The sequence below is a fragment of the Phaenicophaeus curvirostris genome, chromosome 20 (assembly GCF_032191515.1).
Source record: "Phaenicophaeus curvirostris isolate KB17595 chromosome 20, BPBGC_Pcur_1.0, whole genome shotgun sequence".
NCBI lineage: Eukaryota > Metazoa > Chordata > Aves > Cuculiformes > Cuculidae > Phaenicophaeus > Phaenicophaeus curvirostris.
In genome coordinates, this window is record NC_091411.1 from 8,451,675 (window position 1) to 8,473,979 (window position 22,305).

Sequence of the window (22,305 nt, forward strand, 5' to 3'; positions counted from 1 at the left end):
GATATCTCCATGTTCCAGAATGCAAACAGAGTTTTAATCTTTAATTATATTCTCAACCTCAGCTCTTCTGGAGAGAAGTACAGATGCGGGCCTGAGGATTATTGCTTTATTACATTATCATCTCCATGGTATTTAATGAATATTGATACTTAAGGCAGCTTTGCCAGTAGGGGGAAAGAAGAATTTTAGAACTGCAGAGAGAACTTCTGATGACTTTTCACAAGAAAGAAAATACAGCCACACGCTTTGCTCTTTTACTCCTGAAAACTTCAAAGACGAGGCCCAAATGTCAGAATACAGCTCCTAACACTGGATTATTGCATTAGCAACACTTGTGTGTTAAATAATCACACCCCCCACAGCCTATGCACCATGTGTCCCACTGAATTAGTGCATTGGATCCTTGGTTTCCAAGTATGAAAGTATGAAAGCTAGGGTTTCAGACCTCTGTAGCACAGCAAGGTCAGACTACACAAACAAAATTTAAACATACAGTTTAAAAACCAAACAAAACCTATGAGCGTTTGTTAGCTTAAGCATGCTTTGTCATTACCTCTACAATAATCTGCCTCTTTCTTTCATAACGAAACTCCCTGAGCCTAGGATGCAATTAGATACTGTTTATAAAACAAAATGTTGAAAAAACCTCTTTCCTCAAAAAACCCTTGGCAAAAGGCTCATCTGGATTTTTCTTAACACAAAAATGATAATTTACACAAGTTAAGTTCCAAATAATTTATTCTGGCACATCTGATGCCTGGGTGTACAGTTTATATAAACACACACACCTTTCAGTTAACTGTTAAAAACAGCAATGTTTTTTGAATAATACACCACTGACTACTTTAAATGCAATTCTCTCCTCCAGACTTAATTTCTGTACCCTGAAGAAAGCTCTTCAATAAATACAATAGAATCTTACAGTACTACTTACATGACAGAAACATTAAAAATAAGGCATTAACATTATGAATGAACAACACTTGGACTGTGCTGGTACAGAATCAGCTACAATACAGAGTTTGGGATATCTGTACATTTATTTTCCTAATCTGGATGGCAAGATACCCACTGAGCCAATAAATTATTTTTTTAAAGGAGGCCACTCACTAAAGAGCATCTTTTACTAATGTAGCTCCAAAAGATGAAGCAAGTATAGATTTCTTTTGAACACATCCTCCTTCTCTTGAAGAATCCAGATGGATTCTGAGCTGTACAGAACAGAGTAAAGACCTCCTCCATCTCACCAAGAATGAGTGGCAGAAACAACCTGACCCTCTGGAGTCTCTGCCCAGCACTCTATCCTCAAGTCCTTATTATCTCCAAAAATAAAAACTGTCTTGACAGCTTTTTGTTGCTCATTTATCTGGAACAATATCACGGGCAGCAGTGTCTTTTCCTTTTTTTAATAAAAGAAAAGTAATTTTGCTGGTCTGCTCCCAGCAATAGAGAACAAATTCACAGAGATTTTTACTCAATCTATTACAATGTTTTCACCGTCGGAAAGGGCATACATCACAGCACAAGAGATTTACAAGACAAGTTGAAGAGCCCTAAAACAAAAAATTGGACTCTGTTTTAGTCAAGCCTCTGTCCACTGAGCCTGAAGTTGTCAAACAAGAATCAGACTTCCACTTATTTATTGTTTACAGCGTGCTTATTCCCCCAAAACCACAAATGTGACAACAAATGACCCTAAAAGGCACCATAAAGGGCATAAGTCTCTGTACCTTTTGTGGTGAGCCAATTCTTGTTCTGGAAATTTGCTTTCAGGCAGAGAAGAAAGATGATTAATCTGGGAGCTCTGAGAAAGCCTCATGAAACAGAGCTATCAAAATCACCAGGTTTTCAGCTGAGACCCCTAAAAATTCCCATTAAAACTAACTGACCCTCTTCCGTGTGCCAGTGAATGGAACCGCACACGGTCAATGTCCTGTGCTTCCTCTTTCCTTTCATCCTCCTCACCTCACCGTTACTCATTGCTGTCATTTTTCAGTCACAGACAGCACCGCACCAGTGTCTGCTGGGCTCCCAGCAAGATGGTCACTGGCTGAGACTCCTTTGCAGGTTCACTGCTCTCGGCAACTCCAGAGTCTTCAGAACACAGCATTGTGGAGCCACCTTCATAATTAGGGAATCTGCTTTTGAAATGTGATTCCAAGCAAAATAATACAAGATTAATTAACGGTGTCAATTGCTACATTTCAAGAAGAAAGAAAAAACCTAAGGAAGCATTATTTCCTATTGTATTTATGCATTTATTTCAAATCAGAAGCAGACATCCTGGTTTTCAGAGGGGTTGCGTGTATATGCTTTCCTAGTTGCTTGGCAGGAGCTGACAGCTTTCAGCACTTCAGCAAACTCTGCATTGAGATTTTTTAACAGAAGGATGGAACCAGCAGCCAGATGAGAAGCATGTGAGGGAACGCATCTATTAGCAAGTACAGGGAGATGTCTTGTTAATAGAAGACAGAAGGAGGGACAAAGGAGGGAGAGAAAGCAGCCAGCAGTTAGTCATTTTCTCATACAGATACATTTTGGCTAGAAATGAGATGCATATAAATCTAGTATTCCTTTCTGCACTTTCAGAGCCACTAAAACCCAGTGCTTAAAAGCAAAATACCAAAAGGTCTTCTTCAAAACTGCTCGGCACCTTTAGAAGCTCTCAGATAATGAAAACAGTGGGAAAACTAAAATGTTCCCATTACTGGCTGCATAGAACCAATATCTTCCATTTTCAACCATACCTTTTTGATTCAAAATTGCTGCTTCTGTTTCAGATATCTGCTAGTGAGCTTCTTGCTTCCAAACCAGAGCACATCAAGCGACGGCCTAAGGCTGGCAAGGGACTAATGAGTGGGCCCACCACAAATCACTTTGCCTTAGGCAAATCTTTCTCCAGCTGCTTTTGTAAGCATAAGGTAGGAAGAGATGGCTGAGTCTCCAAGACAGGCTGAGAAGGGTTTGGTTTGTTGTTTGCTTTTTTTTTTTAATTAAAAAAAAAGTTATTTAGGAAAGGAAAGGAGAGGGAAAAAAAAAAAAGCCTAGCAGGGAGAAAGACTAAGGGCTCTAGTGATGAGTTGACACAGGACAAGAATCGAGTTCTGTATGACCACCCTTATGAGAAGGGTCACCATTTGGACACATTCAGTCTTGTGGAATAAAACTCAAGTCTCATCACAGCAGTAAAGATCAGAGATAAGGATTAGCAAGATAATTGCTCAGCTTGCACCACTGCCATTAAGAGAACATCATGTGCAAGAGCAAAAGTTACCCATGCAGCTTCTTCAAGGAACAGGAGCATTAAGTAATGCTCATCAATGCTACCTTTAACTCAAATTAAGAGTAGTTTAATATCTAACTACCAAGATGAGAAAACTGCATAAAAATTTTTAGAGGATTCTTCGTTAAAACCATCACCTATGTTACCTTCTGAGCAACAGCCTTTCCTACATTCCCTTGCTGGCTCAAAAGGATTACTGCAGTGTTGCTATTTGCTCCTAAAATGACATTTTGGCACATAGCCGGTTTTAACTGCTTATGTTTAAGAAAAGCTCTAGATAATATAGTTGCTCTGAACAACATTTAATATACACTTGACTCATAGCACATTGTTACTCAGTCCAAAGACTTGTCACTGAACTTAATTTCAATAGCATACATCAAAGCAAAAAAAGACAATGTAATAGTTACCCCTATCTTGATTAATCAATAAAGCTAAAAAATAATCCCTGAATAGCCATGGGAAAATTAGTTTGCAGCATGCGCTTTCAAGGAGATATGTAGTTTTGCACCAGGATTTTTTCTTCCTTTGCATTTTAGAGAGAATAAAGAGAAAGAAAAAAAAAATATCACAGCATGATTCATCATTATTTGCATGAAACTACAGCAAGATCAAGATATTAAAGTCTATTTGCCATACTTTTTTTTTTTTTAATACTTCTCATAAGCCTGTTTTCATAAGTCTTTTCATAATCTGCTTCTGCCCTGTGTTGGACACATGATATTGCACTCAACAGGTATCTGATTTGATTTAATATAACTATTATTCTCTTCTTAAGACACACCAAGATAGCAAATAAGGACAAATACAGAAAGGTCAAAGAGAAGCCAAAGAAGAGGAAACTAGGGACAGATAAATGGTCAGCTCAGCATAAACATATTTACCCTGTGAATAATGCTGGATGTGGTAATAAGATACTGAAACATAATTCAACCACTGGCTAAAGTTTAGTTCCCACACTAAAATTTCATTCTGTCTGCAAATTCTAGATAAATGCATCATTGAAGAAAAAATCATCTGCAGACAAAAAGACATGAAATACTTTTCAATGTGTATATTACATACCTTATATTAAGATTTATACAGCTGCTACTGTTGAAATACAGACGTTTCTATTCAAAAACAGAAGCTAGCTCTTTCTCTCTCACTATACATAGTTCCAGTAACTGGAGAAGCCATGACTTTAAAAACCAGCAAAATATTTTAAGACCTCTGAATAAGAACTGTGACAACTGGTATCACAGTGCTCCCATTTATAGATTTCTTCGAGAAGTCCATTTTAACTACTGATAAACCTGATACCCCAGCAAAAGAAGAAAACTACTTACTTAGTCACAAAATACCCCTACTCTTTCACAGACAGAAAAGAAACAACATCTGGCTTTCAAATCTGTAGGTCTGCCAGAGCTAACAATTCTTCTTCATCTGACATATCAGTAAAACAACAGAACATTTTATGGATTCCCAAATTAGAAGCTTTTCAAAGTTCATATAAAAAGGGAAGGCTCTGTTGACTCTCATTTTTTTCTCATCTCACATAAGGAAAAATCCTCTTAAACTGCCTTTGATTCCTCCATTGACTTAGGCCCGTGGACTCTGGTGACAACAGGGAACTTTACTATTCCAACTATGAAGTTTTTAGTAGCACAGCGTTTATACATCAGTGGCTCTTGTTCTGTGCAAAAAAGCAGGAGGTTTCCACAAGCTGCAAGGATGCTCAGTACAATGAATAATTGCTTAAACTTCATTTTCTACATAATAATCATTTTCTTATATGTAACTAAATATTTTAAGCAGTTTATTAATTTATAAGCTTAGTTGTGGGCATCACTGTGGTTTTGGCATCAGTACACAGACTGCCTGAAGTGTTGATACTCTGTGTCCTCAAACAGTTTCTAAGTGTCCTCATAATTGCTTGTCACCTGTAAAAGAGGTTTAGATCCAATGCAAAATTAACATATGGTGAACAGATGGACTTGGAACAGGTGTTTGTCGAGAAAGTACTCACACCAAAGACTTTTTGGCTTCAGCCTTTTAGGACCTTCAGAAAAGTCCTACTTGAAACTCCAAGTCATACTAATGAGAGGAACATCATTCCTCAATGACAATCACATGTTGCAAAAACTTTTGTGACCTGTTACAAAGGAGAATTCTTGCAACATTCCTGTTGTCACAGTGCCTCCATAAACAGAAGAAACAAAATATTGTTTCCACAGGGTACCCCACCCACTCAACAAGAAGGATTCCACTTTTATGAAACAAAAATGCAAGCATAATGTGGCTATTATGATGATTTTAAAGAAATAATTACAATAACAAAAAATAAACACCGCCCTCCCTCTATGTAAACTCTTCAAAATATTCCATTACTTACTGAGGAGGTAAGACAAGAGTTGTTGGCTGGGCTTTTGGTCTGCGTTTTGCAGATAATCCCATCTGGTTGGCTGAACGTTTCAAAGACTGCTGGTTCAAAAGGCCAGATGCTAGCCCGGCATGGTACTGCAACTGGATAATAAAACACATATATATTAAAATACACACCACTGCAGTACTCGATCTATGTCAGACCTCTACTATCTGTACCACCTGATTCAAATTACAGCCCATCAGTAAGTTAACGTATGGTATTTCATATATATTGCTTGGATAGAAGATGATGCAAACAAAAGTCAGATGTGAAACAGATATTACAAGGAAATCATGCTATAGGGCAAGTAAGATGATGAATCGGTTTTAAGACAAAAAAGGGGAGATTTAGACTAGATATAAGGAAGAAATTCTTCAGTATGAGTGTGGTGAGGCACTGCACGGGTTGCCCAGAGAAGTTGTGGATGCCCCATCCTGGAGGTGTTCAAGGCCAGGCTGGATGGGGCTTTGAGCTCCTGATCCAGCGGGAGGTGTCCCTGCCCATGGCAGGGGGTTAGAACTGGATGATCTCCTAAGGTCACTTCCAACCCAAATAATTATGTGAGTCTATGAATCAAAGAATTCCCCTCGAGTCCAAACTCTCCCAAAATCTGGGCATGCTTTTAAATGTTAAGACTGTTTCTCCTCTCAAGAGATCAAGCATTCTTACTTTTTGGAAGAAGACGTGAGAAGTCCTTTTACTACATAAACCAGCTTTTTTAAAAACAACACTCCTTTTTTTTCTTAAACATAAAACCACAAAAGATTCACAAGTTTCTACCACTGTAAAGAAAACTCTAGCCTTCAGAATACCTGCTAGCACATCTCCACAGCATTGCAAAAGAGTCACATTCACTAGCTTTCTCCTCTAACCTTTTATTTTGCTTCCCAATGAAAGACAAATTTATGAAGGACACAATGTGAATCTGCAAGATTTTGAGTGCATTCCCACTGCTCACAGATTTAAGAACAGCTATCGTGCTGTGCCAGTCCTGAAAGCAGATACAAATGCAAGAAATTACAAAGCTCACCCCTAAATCCCTTGAACATTCCCATTTCCCCAGTTTTTTGAAGAGAAAGGGATGGGGGAAAAAAGCTTAAGATTCAGTGTCAGACAAATGCAATTCCCCTCATCATTCCAGTCCCCACAGCAACGTGTTCAATAAATTGTCTAAAGATTTGTTCTGAATGAGGTGAACTGTTTTAACCCATTAACAACTAGAATCCCAAGATCTGCATATAAGAAATGTCACTGTTTAGAAACTATGCCTTACAAAGGTTCAGAAAATCAAGTGGTCTTAAAGCTGTTCTAAACGGTGCTGACTGAAAATGAGGGAAACAAAGCTCGGCACAGTGATCTACTTGAAAATGGCTATTAAAATGAGTGAAGCCACCTCATGAGACAATCTGACTCAAATGTCAGTGCTCAGGGCATCTGGAAGGATTTTTCACGGGCTCCTGATTTACTTGGCTGCTTTGCCACGTGACTTTGGCTGTGGCACAACACGAAGACACATCGCATTCCTAATGGGAAGAGAACCACGCTCCGCTGGGGCGGGGGGGTTGGATTGCCCCAACAGCTCCACTTAGACCGAGGGATTTTACTCAAATTTGTTTTTCTCCAGCAGCTTTCTGAAATGAAAAAAATCAATGAGCGCAATGGACAGTACATGTTTGAAAGGCAATGTTTCAAAGTGTCAGGGGCTTAGTTTTCAATCTTCACTATCAGAATTGCAGCGAGTGCAATATGCAGGGAATTAAAGGGACAGACAGCTCTGGCAGAAGACCCCTCTGACTCCAGGACATGCTTTCCCTTCTTTTTCTTGCATCTTATTACGAGCAGCTTTCCTTCAGCCATTTTGTGCTGCTGACACCATTCACTCCTGTTTGCTGTGCAGAAAGACAGACAGGTATGTCAAGTAAATAACACTATTTGGACACTCACTCAAAGACTGAGGTAATCACAGGTGCTAATCATAGATAAATTTTAAATGTAACCTTTTAAAACATTTCATAACCTCCTGGCTCGTCTGACATTTAGTGGTCAGGCATTAACAAAAAAAGGGAATTAAAAATAAATATATTGTAAAAAACAATTCTGTCCTTCAAGGCTGGCTCCCAGTGATGAAGCTATTTTTATTAATTATAAGTATTTCTTTATAATCTACCTTTGCTCCCAGGAATGCAGATCCGACTGTCAAAATCTGTAAGGGCCATTAAATATTTACCAAACTATCCTTACAATGGGAGAAAAGGTCAAAGTTAATAAAACTGACAGGCAGCTTCTGTCCAGCTTGATTTATACATTATTAAAGTATCACATACTGTCCTGCAAAGAATGCATTCCTTTCACGGGGTGGAGGGGTGTTAACTGAAAAGACTGGGAAATTGTTCCTTAATCATTTGTTCTGAGGAGCAGAAACAAGATTGGAAATAGCGCCATAGCAGTGCCATGAGCATCAAAAGTACAGCCAGGAGATTCAGTGGTCCTGATGGATAATAAACCTGCCATTCAGTTCCTTTATCCTTAGCAAAATAAACATCTTTCTCATGACAGCAAATCACAGCTAGAAACATACCAATCCCCTCAAAATTTTTTCCTTACTAACAAGAGAATGCTATTTCCAAACACATCTTTACCTTGGGAACTCATGTGAAATATTCTGTCAGAGGATATTACGGGTGCTAAAAGGCTCATGGGGGCAAGCTGAGATGAGCTCTTGGCACACAAACCTTCTGAGGGTTAATAAACACAGAGAAACCACATTTAGCTCACAAAGTCTGTGAGCCAGATACGGCTTACGGCTGGAGGAGTGTCGGGGAGAACACTGCATACAGGCAGGTGCCCACAGCATCTGCTGAACAAGGGACACCAAAGGCTCGTGGTGCTCCATTCAACCTGGCAAAGCAGCTGTTTCAGTCAGTGTCTACCAAGGCGTAAGGGACCCTGCGACCCAACACAGCCAAGTCGGGCACCTGTGGATGGGCATGAGCGCCTTCTGTAAGTGTATTCCCAACAACCTTTCATCTGCTTTTCACATCTAAGCTCATTTAAACCAGCAGAACAGTAAACAGTAATAGCTTGAACCAAAAAATACGCTAAACTTAACTCAAGTATTGGTGCAGCACTAGGTGGTATTGCAAAACCTTTCTTTATCCGACACTAAGGAACTCCTCATCATTCAGAGGCTTTAATACAGCAAGCATCCACGTCTTTCAGCTTTGGGGAATTCCAGCTGGTTCATGCAAAGCTAAGCTCTTCGTTCCCTAATGAAATATTCCCCTGTAAAATTTCAACATTGATCTTTTTTGCCAATAGATGCAGATGAAACAAAATCTATTTCAGAAAACTAAGAAAAAGAAGAACAACAAAATCAATTTATAACGGTTAGCAGCTAGGATGTCCACCAGTGCCAACTTGTACAGTTCCATGACAAGTCTCATGATAGCAGATATTTTTCTTAAAACTGTGGCTCCACGTAGATGCGCGAATTCCACATTTTAAAAATAAAGACACCAACTCTAAAGTAGATAGGAAAAATACTGAAAATAACATTTCAGTACAAAAGCTTTGGCTGAAGGTAAATAAAAACAGAACTTGGATTATTTTTGAATGTCATTATTTTTGAGACTTATTGTTCTACATTAATGGCAATGTGACCCATACTTTCTAGAAGTAAAGATTAGCAGTAATGTTTTACAGGTGCCATGATTCACAATTTCACAACATTGCTGAGTATATAAATTCATATATTAACAGCTCTCAATCTTCCTCACAAAGTGAAATACATTGTAACAGAGATGGCACTTCAGAGCCACTTTTCTCACAGTTGAAATTGTAAGGAGGGCAATTTCTTCTTTTCTGTAAGATGGCTTTCACGTTAACTGTCTAAACAGAGAAGGTGTGTTAGAGAAATACAGACTAGATTTAGCTCCAAAAGCATTAATACTCTTTTAAATCTTAATCACAGAATATCTGTTATTTATTCCTGCATCAGGGATTTTCTTCTTATCAGAAACAAGGCAACATAACCCTAAAACAATGAAAACACAAAAAACACAACCCCTCCACAAACCCTTCACCCCTCTCCCCCCCCAAAAGATCACACTGTCCTCTGCAGATGATTTTGAAGGTCTGAAGGAGAGAATTTCTGGTACGGCCAAAGGACTTAGAATAATGTTGTAGAGGCCTGTCATTTGACACAAATGTACTGACTGTATCGTGCCAGATTATATCTGGGCCTATAGGGCTGCTCTACAGAGTATGTTATGAAACTTCAAACATGTACACAGCGTTAATTTAAAACTTCGAAAATTAAAGCTTCATCATTCATATCTGGCTGGGTCTAAAGGTCTTTTGCTTACATAATTCATGGGCTGAACATTTTGCATGTGCTGACTGCTGACCAAACAAGTCCTTACACTCCACTAACTTACAAGGCCATTTAAAGTTGCAAAAATCAGGTTGGATTGGAAGGTGGTGAGAATCAGGAGTGGGGCGGGGGGGGAAGATAAGAAAAAATTAAAATCTTATCACTTAGAGCATTTACAACTGGCTGTGTCAACTCACCGATGCACATTAAATTTAGATGCTACCACTATTTAAAGCTTTTTAAGCACAAAAGGTTTTATTTTAAGGTGAAGTCAGAATGACTTTTCTTTGTGATCACATTACCTTGTGATTTTTTTTCCATTCTCATGTAAATACTTACAGACTACACACAAACAGAAAAGCATCTTCTCAGGTATAGGTAACAAAAGATGTTTATATCCATTCCTCCAAGAAATGGAGTTTGACAGAAGTGGCAGACAGACACCTACTCATCATGGAATTCCTGGAGTTCACTGTGATACTGGTGAGCACATGCACATTTACCTCTTTTTAAGATGCACAGTACTTTGCCCCTCATCATTAAATTATTTCTCCCTTGCAGCTAATGAGGGGTTTGTCCATTCTGATAAAACTCTAGTCATTCTTTTGAAACGAGCAATGAGCAAGCAAGGAAGACACTCCCACAGTTTCATCTCTGCAGACTAAAGAAGGCAAGAGAGAAACTACATTACCTTAATTGATATTTTTAAGCTTCTCTCGGATAATGAGGCCGGTTCAGAAATTCTCTTCTCCAAACAATGTTTGATCATTTTAGGACAGCCGAATTCTTGACTTGGCCAAAACAGCATCAATAAACCAAAAGAGCAGGCTCCAATTTATTTACCCATTGGCTGTCCTCTTGTGGAACTGGGTTGCAGAGTTTTCAATTAACAGGGAAGACAGACATTGCCCCTTTGCTCCTTTGCTCTAGTTTACAAATTAATTAGGAGACTTTGTTCTAGTTTTTTCAAGCATTTATGCCCCCAAAACATTTTCCAGTTTACAAGAATATTAAGCAAATATCCCTCCACAATGGGGACAAACGCTACCCCATGCCAGTCTTTTTTAAATCCCTGTGCAAAAGTCACTGCATGTTTTTTTCCTAAACACCCTGATCTGATTCAACTGTGAAACTAATGAGCTCACACTTCTGTAAAAAGTCTCTTGCATGCCACAGCTCTCATTTGCATTGCACCGGGGTGCACAGTGCCACTGCTTCACACTGGTCAATAAACCAGGAGGTATGGTACATTTTGAGGGCATTCACCAGCACCTGCAATCCTGCCTTTCCCCTAGGTCTCTCCTTCTCCCAAGGCTAGGGAGTCGAAAAAACAAGTGTAGACATTGTTCTATATAAAAAGACACAATAGCAGGAAATGTATGGATATATATCCCTCTTTCTTTTAATATTTTGTCTTCACTACATCTTTTATTCCATTGTCTTTGAATTCCTGTTTTTGCTGAGAGCGCTGTTTTAATTAGTGTCAAGTTTAACCTTTAAAGTGTGTTCTTCCCATACTTTTCTTCCGAAAACATTGAAGTTCTGCTGATGAATGACTGTACCAATGTTCCCTCACTCCAATACTGCTTGCAAGTCTTTGGCTTTTTACCATGCAGAGATAGCAAATCTGGTGACAGTTCCTTCAAGGAATTGGTCAAAACTTCAGCATCTGCATCCTTGCTGCCAATAAAATTATCTGAGCTGTTCTAAGTCTCTGCAAAAGCCATGATTCCTCCTCCTTCATGTTCATTGGTTGTTTGCTTTTTTTAAAGTATTCTATTCTGGAATCCATGTAATAGTTACATCAGTGACATATTCTTGCCTTTTAGATAATGTCGATAGACATGAGCACCAACAGAGCCAACAGGCTCAGAGGTTTAAACAGATCTAGTATTAGAAATGGATAGAGTCAAAGTAATCATAGAACTGCTTGGAATCATAACGCTACCTTATTTACCTCTTCAGAAGCAGCATAAAATACTGTTAGTAAGGTGTTTACATACCCTTCCAGGTGCTCTGAAGGGTTGGAACATTTCTATTTCCTGACAGATAACTGAATGCACTAGCATTTCATTGGATATGCACCTACAACCCAGATGCATAACAGAACTGCAAAAAGCAGAGTACAATTATTATACGGCATTCACATCTAAATGACAGAATAAAACCATGTGCAGTAACAAACAGTATTTTCAAGTTACCTGGAGCTCAAGGGTAGTAGCTGGTACAGAGCTTGTCTACTAATACAGAAATGGTCTCAGTGTTGCTCTATGTGACACATTCACAGTTGCGTGTTCATTTTGTAGATTTCATTAAAGTCCCAGGAAGTGCACTTATGAATACTTGACAGAAAATCCAAATTCTTTTTTGACAGAAGTATTATCCCTGCGTAGGACAAATAATCTGGAGCTGGGAAAACTCATCATTAAAACTCAAGACTGAATAAGGGCATAATTAGCATCTTCCCCCAGTGCTGCCATGCTCCCTTCAACAGCCTCCAGAACTCTCAACTCAAGACACTGCTCTCATGGAGATATTAATATTTTCTACGGCCTTCAACTAAATCTTCGGTGTCAGGGGCTCAGGTGGCAGCTATGTCAGTATGAAGAATGGCCTGCTGCCTTGGTGACAGGGGATGCTCAGGTGCTTATATAAGAAATCTGAAGATACTTTAGAACTGAGTGATAGAATGAAGGCCTGGAATAAGTGACAGAAACTCTTCAAATTGCCTAGCAGCATGTCGTGATTTGCAGTGCTATGGCTGGGCTTTACCAACAAAGCAAACAAACTACTTTTCAGACAAATAAAGAAATTAATACTCCTCTTCAATGAAATGTCTACGAGGTTCAGCTTATCTGACTTCACTAGTTCCACTGCCGCGACAGGCAAAAGGGGAGAACTTTTCCCCTCTTCCCTTGCAGCAGTGTGAGCTCTTCCTTCTCAGAGAAGTTTCACTGAAAATCTCCAGCTAAAACAGTATGCGTTAACTAAGAACTCTAAATTTTAACTCTGGGATTTTTTAAACCTTTCAGAAGAGCCATTCATGACTTAAAGCAGGGACTTTCAGGATTATTTTCTGAAACAGAGCATCAGATTTCAGGAAAATTAGTTCTCTGCATTTAATTAGGGTGTTTTCATGAGAAACTGGATAATCATATATCTGCAGTCCTTGTCATTTGTATGCAACACAGAGAAATCATCTTACTCCATACTGCTAGAAACCAAAACATATTTTACTCCATCAGTTTGTGCAATGCACTATTGAAAAAAGCAGCATATGGCCAAATCTTATTTAAAAAGACTCCAGATCCTTAGTGATTTTTGAATGTCTCTCCTTTTAGATGACCACGCTGCGCATGGAAAAGCCAACTTGCGAAAAATCAGTTGAAAAGATACTTCAGGTCAGACATCCGAAAAACAGGAAGACATTTATAAATAAGTCTTAGTCGAATGATTTCTTTAGACTCCAAAGAGTTAAGTTATGAATGTTTTGAAGAATGAAAAAAGAATCTATCAGGTTTGATTGATAAAAGTGTAGCTTTTAACTAAGACTGAAAAAACTGAAGACTGGCAACATTTCTTCCAGAATAATATGCTTCCTCTGCTTTTTTTTCAGCACTATGCACATAAATCAAAGAAATGTTAAAGAGGCCCATACATCACAAGTTGGCATTTCTAAACTATTTACAAAATCTGTAATAGTCAAGAGGATGAAAAATACAGATGTGTGACCAGCAAAGTTGCTGGAAATAAAGAAGGCAGCTCTGCCATTCCAGCAGGGTTAATTAAGGCTGGAAACAACTCTTGATTGTAGAATTTAAAAATACTAAATCAACACAATCCTAATAATGCAGGGTTACAAAAACCAAACAAGACAATATGTCAGTCAAACCAGAAAAAGGTGAATTTGAGTAACATGCTTGTTCCACTATTAAGCACAGACTTCTGAGACTAGATAGAGCAAATGCTCTAAGGCGGCTTGATTTATGGTCAAACGCGGGGCTGACCTCTCATCTGGAAAAAGACAGCCCAAAAAATATCAGTAACTCCAGTGCCAAGCTGCGTATCCATCAAATTTTCCCACCCCGACATCCAAGCATACAACAGACTTTTACAGATGAGGTTTTCCTCAACAAGTTTTACAAATGAGAATCTCATCTCCTCTTCTGAAAGGAAAGACACGGATTATGGGAAGTTTATCTGTCCATCTGCTGCAGATGTCACATTCTGACTAGGGTGTGCAAAAAGCACAGAGATGTTTTACAACCAAATCCAAAAACTCACTGCAGTCTGAACTAGTGTAAAAGCCATATGCTTTGCAAAAACACCTCTTTTGCTACACGTTTTTTCAGCGCAGCACAAAGAGTAACAGTTTGAAAGCTGCTTTAATCTTTATTTCTGAAAATAGATCTCATATTCTTACTCTCATCTGCCACGATTGGGTAGGTTTACCGATCAGGAACCAGAAAAACAAGGAAAAACTACACCATGCACTGGAAGCTAAAGAAGACACAGGCCATGGCTAAAAGGCCCCTGCTGCTCACAGGTAAAGCAGCTCAGAGCCCAGGTCCAGGACACTGCACTGAACAGAAGCGTCAAGTAGAGAGGCACATGCAGCAGTTTTGCACTATTCTATCAATGTTGAAGACTTGCAGCAGGAGTATTTCAGATAAAGCCAGGGGACCTCAGAAATGTCTTTAGGAGTAAAGCAAATGGAATATGGTTCATATTACTTTCATGGGAGCTTATAATGATATTGTAATTAACTCAATTACACCACAAGATGAATAGCGTTTAAAACGCTCCCAGTCATTCATTACAGGCTTAATTAAAACTCACTTTTGGTGTTGAGCCAGCAAGAAAATGAAACTACTTGCTAACTACCTATACATAATTATGTATGGTATTATCTTTATCATGCCGTTTGTTTCCATGTTCACATTCCAGTGAGCGGTTTAGTTTCTAAAAAAAACAGTATCAAAAGTGGACAAGGTGCCACTTCAGAAGCTTCTACATCTGCAACAGCATAGCAGCTCACTAAGCTCACCAGTTTATTTCTAGTTTTGCTGCAACAGTTAAGGTCTTCTACAATAGCAGATGCCTTTCCTCCCACACATCAATTAATTTGCAAATGCACTCAGGTTGTAGAAATAATGAAGTGCTGAATGCTTTTCTATTGGCAAGTTTTGCTGTCAGGAGGTGGATGCTGTAGGCGAGGTGCTAAAATGTGCTGCTGCTATATGCAAGCCAAAGGGAAGACATGCCACATGAAACTTGGTCGACAGCTAACAGGGCACGTCAATTATTTTATTTACCCCTTTCTCACTGGAACCAAAAGGAAGAAATCCTCTCTTTCTATTGTATTTATTTAGGTATTTATTACACACCATTTACAATGAGATCTGAACTTTTAAGCTTACCCAAGAAACATTTCATGTTCAATAAGAAAAGTAGTGCTATGTATGCTAAAAAAGCTACTTTAAAATTGTTAAGGTTATAAATAAAGAATTCAGTAACTAGGAAGTGCTTGAATTCATATTGCCTAAGCAACATAAATCAATATGCTTGTGCTAAGGATTCAGACTCTGATTACGTGCTTCTCTCCAAAGTACCTCAAATTATGACAGTCTGGAGGATAGCACAGATGAAGAGGCCTTTTTTCAGCACCCATATTCATGCACAGAACGTTATTTACAATATTCTACACAATGCCCACACTCATCTTCTCAGATGTCTTCTATGATATTCTCATTCTTTATCTTGCTTCTTTACAAATACTGTTAAATTTACCTTCAGATTTCTTATTCTACTCATGCTGGTTGTGCATCTGTGGAATCTCAGCTTTTTAAGAATACTACATGTTTTTACTACTTACTAGATTTGTAGTAGAGTTCCTGCAGACAATAACTGAGTCAGGTGCTCAGCACATCTTCCAAGCAGCCAGAAAAGGCTTTAACCCAGCGGCAAGGTTGGAATCTCTACACCCACCTCTATCATTTGAAATAAAGGAGTAGTTGCTTGGAGTTCTTCACGGCTTTTCAGCTTTATCAGCCACCGATGGGAACTGAAGCACATATTGCTACCTGTTCTCTGAATATTCAAAGTTAAAAACTAAGATTCTGAACTTTCAAATTAAATTCTCCGCTTTGGAGGACAGCATGTTCTCGTGTGCAGACCATTCTAAGTCTTCTGTTTAATAAAGAATATAGTTAGTGAGGACAGGACAGATTGAAAAAACCCAAAAAAGTTACAGCTGGAGTTGATCCTTTCCACAAGCTTCCTAGGAAATCTTAAGTCAATCAAGAACATTTGTGAACATTTAGTCTTGCCCCTCACCTAATTCAAGTTACTTCTGTATTTATACTTCAGCAAATGTAGCTGGAAAAAGCAGAATTTGCATGTGCTCAGCCTTTCAAGTCTTCCAAAGAAGGCGAGTCCTGTACTACTCCCCTCCAGTTCTTCCAACGCTTAATTACAAGTGCTTAAACCATGCACCTCAGTTGTAGTTTGAATTTGTTAAACTTTATTTTCAATTACTAACTTTTTCTGTCTTTGTTTGCTATAATGAAGAAGCCTTGTAGTCACTTTTTTCCATTTCAATGAAGACATTGGTACAAAGTGAGTCATCCGTTATCTTTGCTTTCATAAGTGAAATAAATTGAACTTGTTTGATCATACAGAAGGAGCATAGGAACCCAAATGCTTTTGATCAGTTCTCATGTCTCTCAACTAGAAAACCCCAATCTAACAGGCACCTAGACAAATGATAATTAATTACTTTCGCAATTAAAATAATGATTAAAACAGTTTTCAAGTGTTAATAACTTAAAACAGTATTAGTACAGGTACAAACAGGTAAGGAAATTTGTTGTTAAAAATACATGATTTTCTGCTTCGTAGGATATTCAATTTTCAGGCTGACCTTGTCCCTTTTAAATTTTTATAGCATCTTCAGTTACAATTTTCATATGGGGCAGGCAAACCTTCTTATGTTCTATATTAAATGCAAGACACCTTCTTGGCGTGATCTGCAACATTAATAATATAAGAGTACCAATTTCAGGAGCAGCAATGTAGCGTTAACACACGCGTACCTACATGAATGGAAATTAACCATGTACATCATGGAACTCTTTAATACATAACAAAAAAAAATAAAGCAGGTCTAAGACAGCTCAGACACACTTTGAGATTTCCTCTTCTGGCACACAAACATATGACCTTGTCATGCTTCACAAGGTAACATCAACATAGCTGATGCAAGAAAACATATGCTTCCCTCTACCGGACTCAAAATAGGAATAGAGGGGAAAAAGACTGACACTTGGGGCCAAACCTCAGGTTTGTGAAGACTAGACTTGCAGCTGTCACTCCATCGAGCACAAACCCTCTCCACCCACACAAACCCTTATTTTCAAAAAATAATTTTTGGAAATGACAAACACTACATATTCGTTATTTAGCTAGGAATCTACACTGATGTTATCAAAAGAGTTTGAAGACTTTGAGGCTGAACCATTTTCAAGTTGCTGTGGGACACAGTTAAACTACAGGAAAACCTAAATGATTAATTTTTATGGATATCAAAGGAGACTGACACATATTTGACTTTTCATGCACCAGCTGGCTTGCAAGCACTCTTCAATAACCCTATTACCACTTAAATGTCTACATCTAAACCACAGACATTTCAGCTTCTCTTATAAAATTGGACATACCTTATTTCTATAACTTGATAATAACTAAGAAAATCTTACTGGATCAAAAATCAGCACTTTGATAGCCCAATATAAGGCACCAAGTAAACACCAAGCAGCTTACAGAGACTCAAAGCCTTCAGCTGGACTTGAGCTGCCTGACACTGTATCTGAAATACGTAAAGAGAAGAAATGCTTTCCTTGCTGCTCACAACGCATTCAACATACATGCTCTGCTTCCCTTCAAAACTTGCCATTCGTTAACAGCCAGAAAATGCTGTATCCTATATTCTCACTTATTCTTACCTTTCTCACCTCAAACACCAAAAGCAACCCCGTCTCCTCTAACAGTTTTGAGCAGCCTGGAAGCAAGCCCTGTATGGAGCTAAGCTCACCGTGGTGCCCAGCGCAGCAGCTATGGTGGGTGCAGAACATCAGGAAAATATCACAAGCAACTAATTTAGCCTGTGAATTGAGAATGTAAAAATACAGTTAAGAAAAAACCCTGCATCTTTTTGGTCTTTAAAGATAGAAAAGGAAATTGTATTAAAAAGCCCGCACAGCTGTTACATTACACTTCAGTTTTGAAACAGACACAAGCTGATAAATTGAGCGTGGAATTTCAGCATAAGTAAGTTTTCCAGTATCTCCTTAACTCTGCAGCAGCGCACATAGTTACTTAAGCAGCCAAAAATGATCTTTCTGTATGAAATCATATTGCCAGCAACATGACAAACTGGTGTGCGTTTAAGGAAACTGGGGCTGTGGGGGAGCAAAATATTGCTTTTTGCAAACCACGATCGCTCCTCTAGCTACAAAACCCTTTGTAAATGGGGACCCTACCTACCTACCTCTCAAACTTTATTTTATAGAGGTAAAAATTCAGCAACACGAACAACCAACAATTCATTCAACTACAGTTTTTGCCCAAGGCTTTAGTAAAAATAAAAGGGCAAGGAAAACTTATAAATGGTGCTGAGGAGCTGAAAACTTGCTGCTGGCACACTAAACAAAGGGGAACAACTGAAAGCCAGGGAGCAGTCTGTAATTTATACTACTGAGCCTAATGCTTGGACAGTAAGGAAAACAGATGGCTCTGCAATATGGAGATGGGTCCATGAAAAGCAATGGGCACAGGGATGCTGCAACAGCAGAGTAGCAATAGTTTGACTGGTTGGTGCAACAGCCACAGCCAATTGAATTGCATCATTTCAGGGTATACACCAAAAGTAAACAAGAGTAAAACAACATAGAACTTCTTTTTACAGTTAGCTTATATTCCTTGATAGAGCACGGTGTAGTTCAGGGGTTTTTGGACAGTCCTGTGTAGTTCTACGCAAATAAACGAGGCTGATCCTCCCAGCCTCTTCCTGTCCCGTCCCCCTCCCAGTAACTCTGCATCACTCCAAACGGCTGTGAACGTCAGCTATTTAGTTCTACTTTTAGCTTTGCTTTAAATAAAAGTGTGCGGAGTGCAAGCTGCATAATGAAGCCTCAAAACCATGGTGATGGCACAAACTGCAATTGGACAGCATCACCAGGCTGGGGGTGGGGTGGTATTTTTCATGTTTCATTCTAGCAGATGAATTGAATTTGTGCAACAAAGCCAAAATTTGCCAGGGTACTTTCCAGCTACAGGCTTGAGCTGACGAGCAGCTGGTTCCAAATGAAGTCCTGTTTTAGACCTCGAGGACAAACTCAGAAGCAACAGACCCACAGTGCACAGTCACACACGAACACATGACAAACAGGACCTTCCGACAAATGTGTAAGAAGCTCAAACTGTTTTCTTCAAGTATCATGCTTCAAGACCATCATGACTAAAGCAATAGGCCAGTCATGTAAGGACTTTTAATAACCTAAAAATCTAACCTGCAACTTTTCAGAAAAACCAAGTCATGATCAACATTTTGACCACGAGAACCTCTTAAAAATGTGTGTGTGTATATATATGCTTTCAAGGGAATCAAAGCACAGATGAAAACCTAGGTTTAAAGCCCAGCATAAGATTCTTCATCTTCTGCGGCTCTCCTACGATAAAGCAAGTTGTTTAAAAGGAAAGGTCAGTTAATTGTGGAGTTAACCATGCCCTGCACACCATGATGTGATGCCATCCAGCTACGGATGATGCCGACATAGTCTCCATTTTGGTAACTGGACTATTTTAATTTTAAAAAATCCTTTCAAACAGGTGCTTTACTGTAGAATATGTCTATTATTTTTCTTAAATCAAAACTAACTGACACAATCGCTGATGCTGGTAGAAGGCAGATTCTGTATTGAACTGTTTTCACACAAAACAGCAGTCTGCTGCTTAGAATTACCAGACTGAAGAAAGGAGCGATGCCTGTGAGGTGAAGGGAAAACAAGAGAAAAAGGCATAGAGGTCACACAACACTAATAATCCTAATGACAAGGTTTTTTTACCTTGGAAACTTCCTTCCACACAGAAGCAGTCTTTTACAACCTGACAATTGCCTGTAGCCCGGAAAGTTCATGAATGTACCATGTATTCTTACTTATAACCTCCCTGAAGTCCCTGCAACTACGGCTTTCTAACGTGCTGATCAGGATGACATACAGCTGCATACATTAAAAGAACAACCACATTTCCAGTACCCTATATGCTCAACTGCTGCACTTCAGAAAGTTAATTGTTTCCATAAGTACTCTCTTAATTAAGACAGACACCATTAAGGCTTAAAAAACCCCCATACATTTAAGCAACATGTAAGAAAACAAAACTCAAATCAGTCAGTCAGGGCACTGACTTCCTCAGCCACTGAGAAAATCACAAAGGATTTGCTGCTACTCTGAGCTGATCATGCAAGCCTCTAAAAAGTTTGCCTAGTCCATTATTTATTTAAAAAAATATTCCCTACCTACCATAAGCGTAGGGTACATGAAACATTAGTTTCCTAGACTTCACACTGTGGCTGACAAAGCAAAATGCACACTGAAGTTAGAAGGCCATCAAAGCAAGAATGCTGGAAAAGGCCACCTTAAATAAATGCACAATAAACCTCAGGCCTCTCAAGCAGAGCCTTAAGCACTGCTGTTATGTCAGTGTCTATTTTAAAAACAGGTCATGGATGCTCACAGAAAAGCCACAGACCCTTGATTTCCATACATCTGGGAATTACTACATTTTGCAAGTTAGCACATATGAAAATGCACTAAGGACAGTGCTCTAAGTTAAATTAAACTCTGGGAGTTCTACTACAAATAACCTTTGTAAAACAGTTAATATTCCCTACAATGGATTTTTGGGGAATGTGACCCTTGGAGAGTCATCCTTCCGTGTACTGTTAACGCAACAAAACCCTTACTCTAGCATGACCATCATCAAACATGTGTTTACTCAGCACATAACATCATAAAGTTACTTTGAAATCTGTTTGAAGATTAGCTAAAAGCACTTGCAATGCAGTATTCTCAGATTCAGGAACAGTTCCTATGCCATTAGTTTACTCCATTTTATGCACTTTCTCTTCTGTTGCTGTCCTGCTGTGCAGATCTTCCATAGAGCAAGCTTACCAGAAGAGAGCAAAATTTAACAAAGTCCTACCAAATTAATATAGCAATAACATGGTTCACAAGGGAAAAAATCTTGAAGAGTCATGTGCTTTAGTTTATCAACTTGAATGAAATTTTCTCCCTCTCCCCATCAACTCCTGTTTCATTTCAGGACTCCTTTTGCTTTGCTGCAGGTAAAACTAATTGTACCTGAGTAGGTGGATGTTGTACGTCCTCAATTCTTTGAGTTCACGCAGCTACAGCGAAGCACTTGTCTCACTTGGGTTGTTGCAAGAAATTAACCAGAAATTTATTCACCTCTGTATACAAATACACTTGCCCATTACACAGAAACATGACTCTGAAACACCATATTTACAAAACAAAATATGTCAAAGCTGCTTGGTCTCTATTGACAGCCATACAATACCAACCTGCTACATAAAACACTACTACTGAGATATTCTTTTGATTACCCACAATCAAAAGTCTCCACCCATGAAGTATGTTACACTCACTCTCTTTTGTCCATGCTGCACTTTGAACTGACAATATCATCCCTTGGATGTGTCACCTCTAGCAGCTGAACCGATGATCCAACAAGACAACTGGACTGCAGCTTTCCTCACAGCCTTTCCCTGGAAGAGAGATTTGTTTCTCCCACTTGGGTAGAGTGTAGTGGACTCCTTTGCTCTGCTTCAGCTCTTCCAAAGGGAAGGTACTGGCTTGGAGGAAGTACAACTAACTAGCATCCTCATTGACAGGAGAAAGCAAGCACATTGACTTGTGCCCTTTATGTATTGATGCTTTAGCTGAGTAAATTAAGATGTACAGGGGAAAAGCAAAGAGCACTAGAAGCAGGTATATGACCCAGAAAAGCACAGTAGCAATTTTATATCTTCTTCAGTCTTCCTGAAATGTGATTATAGTTGACCTTTAAATCTAGTAGATCAACGAATCAATTCTGCTGGAACAACCCTGTACGTGTGATCTAAGAGCATACCCACACTTAAGCTTCCAATGGCTGCCT

The 22,305-nt window shown here is 38.9% G+C and overlaps 1 protein-coding gene across 1 annotated transcript in view; it reads right to left on the minus strand.

Annotated features, from left to right (window-relative positions):
- The window catches only part of MED27 (mediator complex subunit 27), an 81,752-nt gene that overhangs the window by 45,961 nt on the left and 13,486 nt on the right, over positions 1 to 22,305 (minus strand). Inside the window, exon 3 of the mRNA XM_069873373.1 lies at positions 5,658 to 5,788. Coding sequence (XP_069729474.1) covers positions 5,658 to 5,788 — 131 coding nt within the window. The remainder of the gene's footprint in view (positions 1 to 5,657; positions 5,789 to 22,305) is intronic.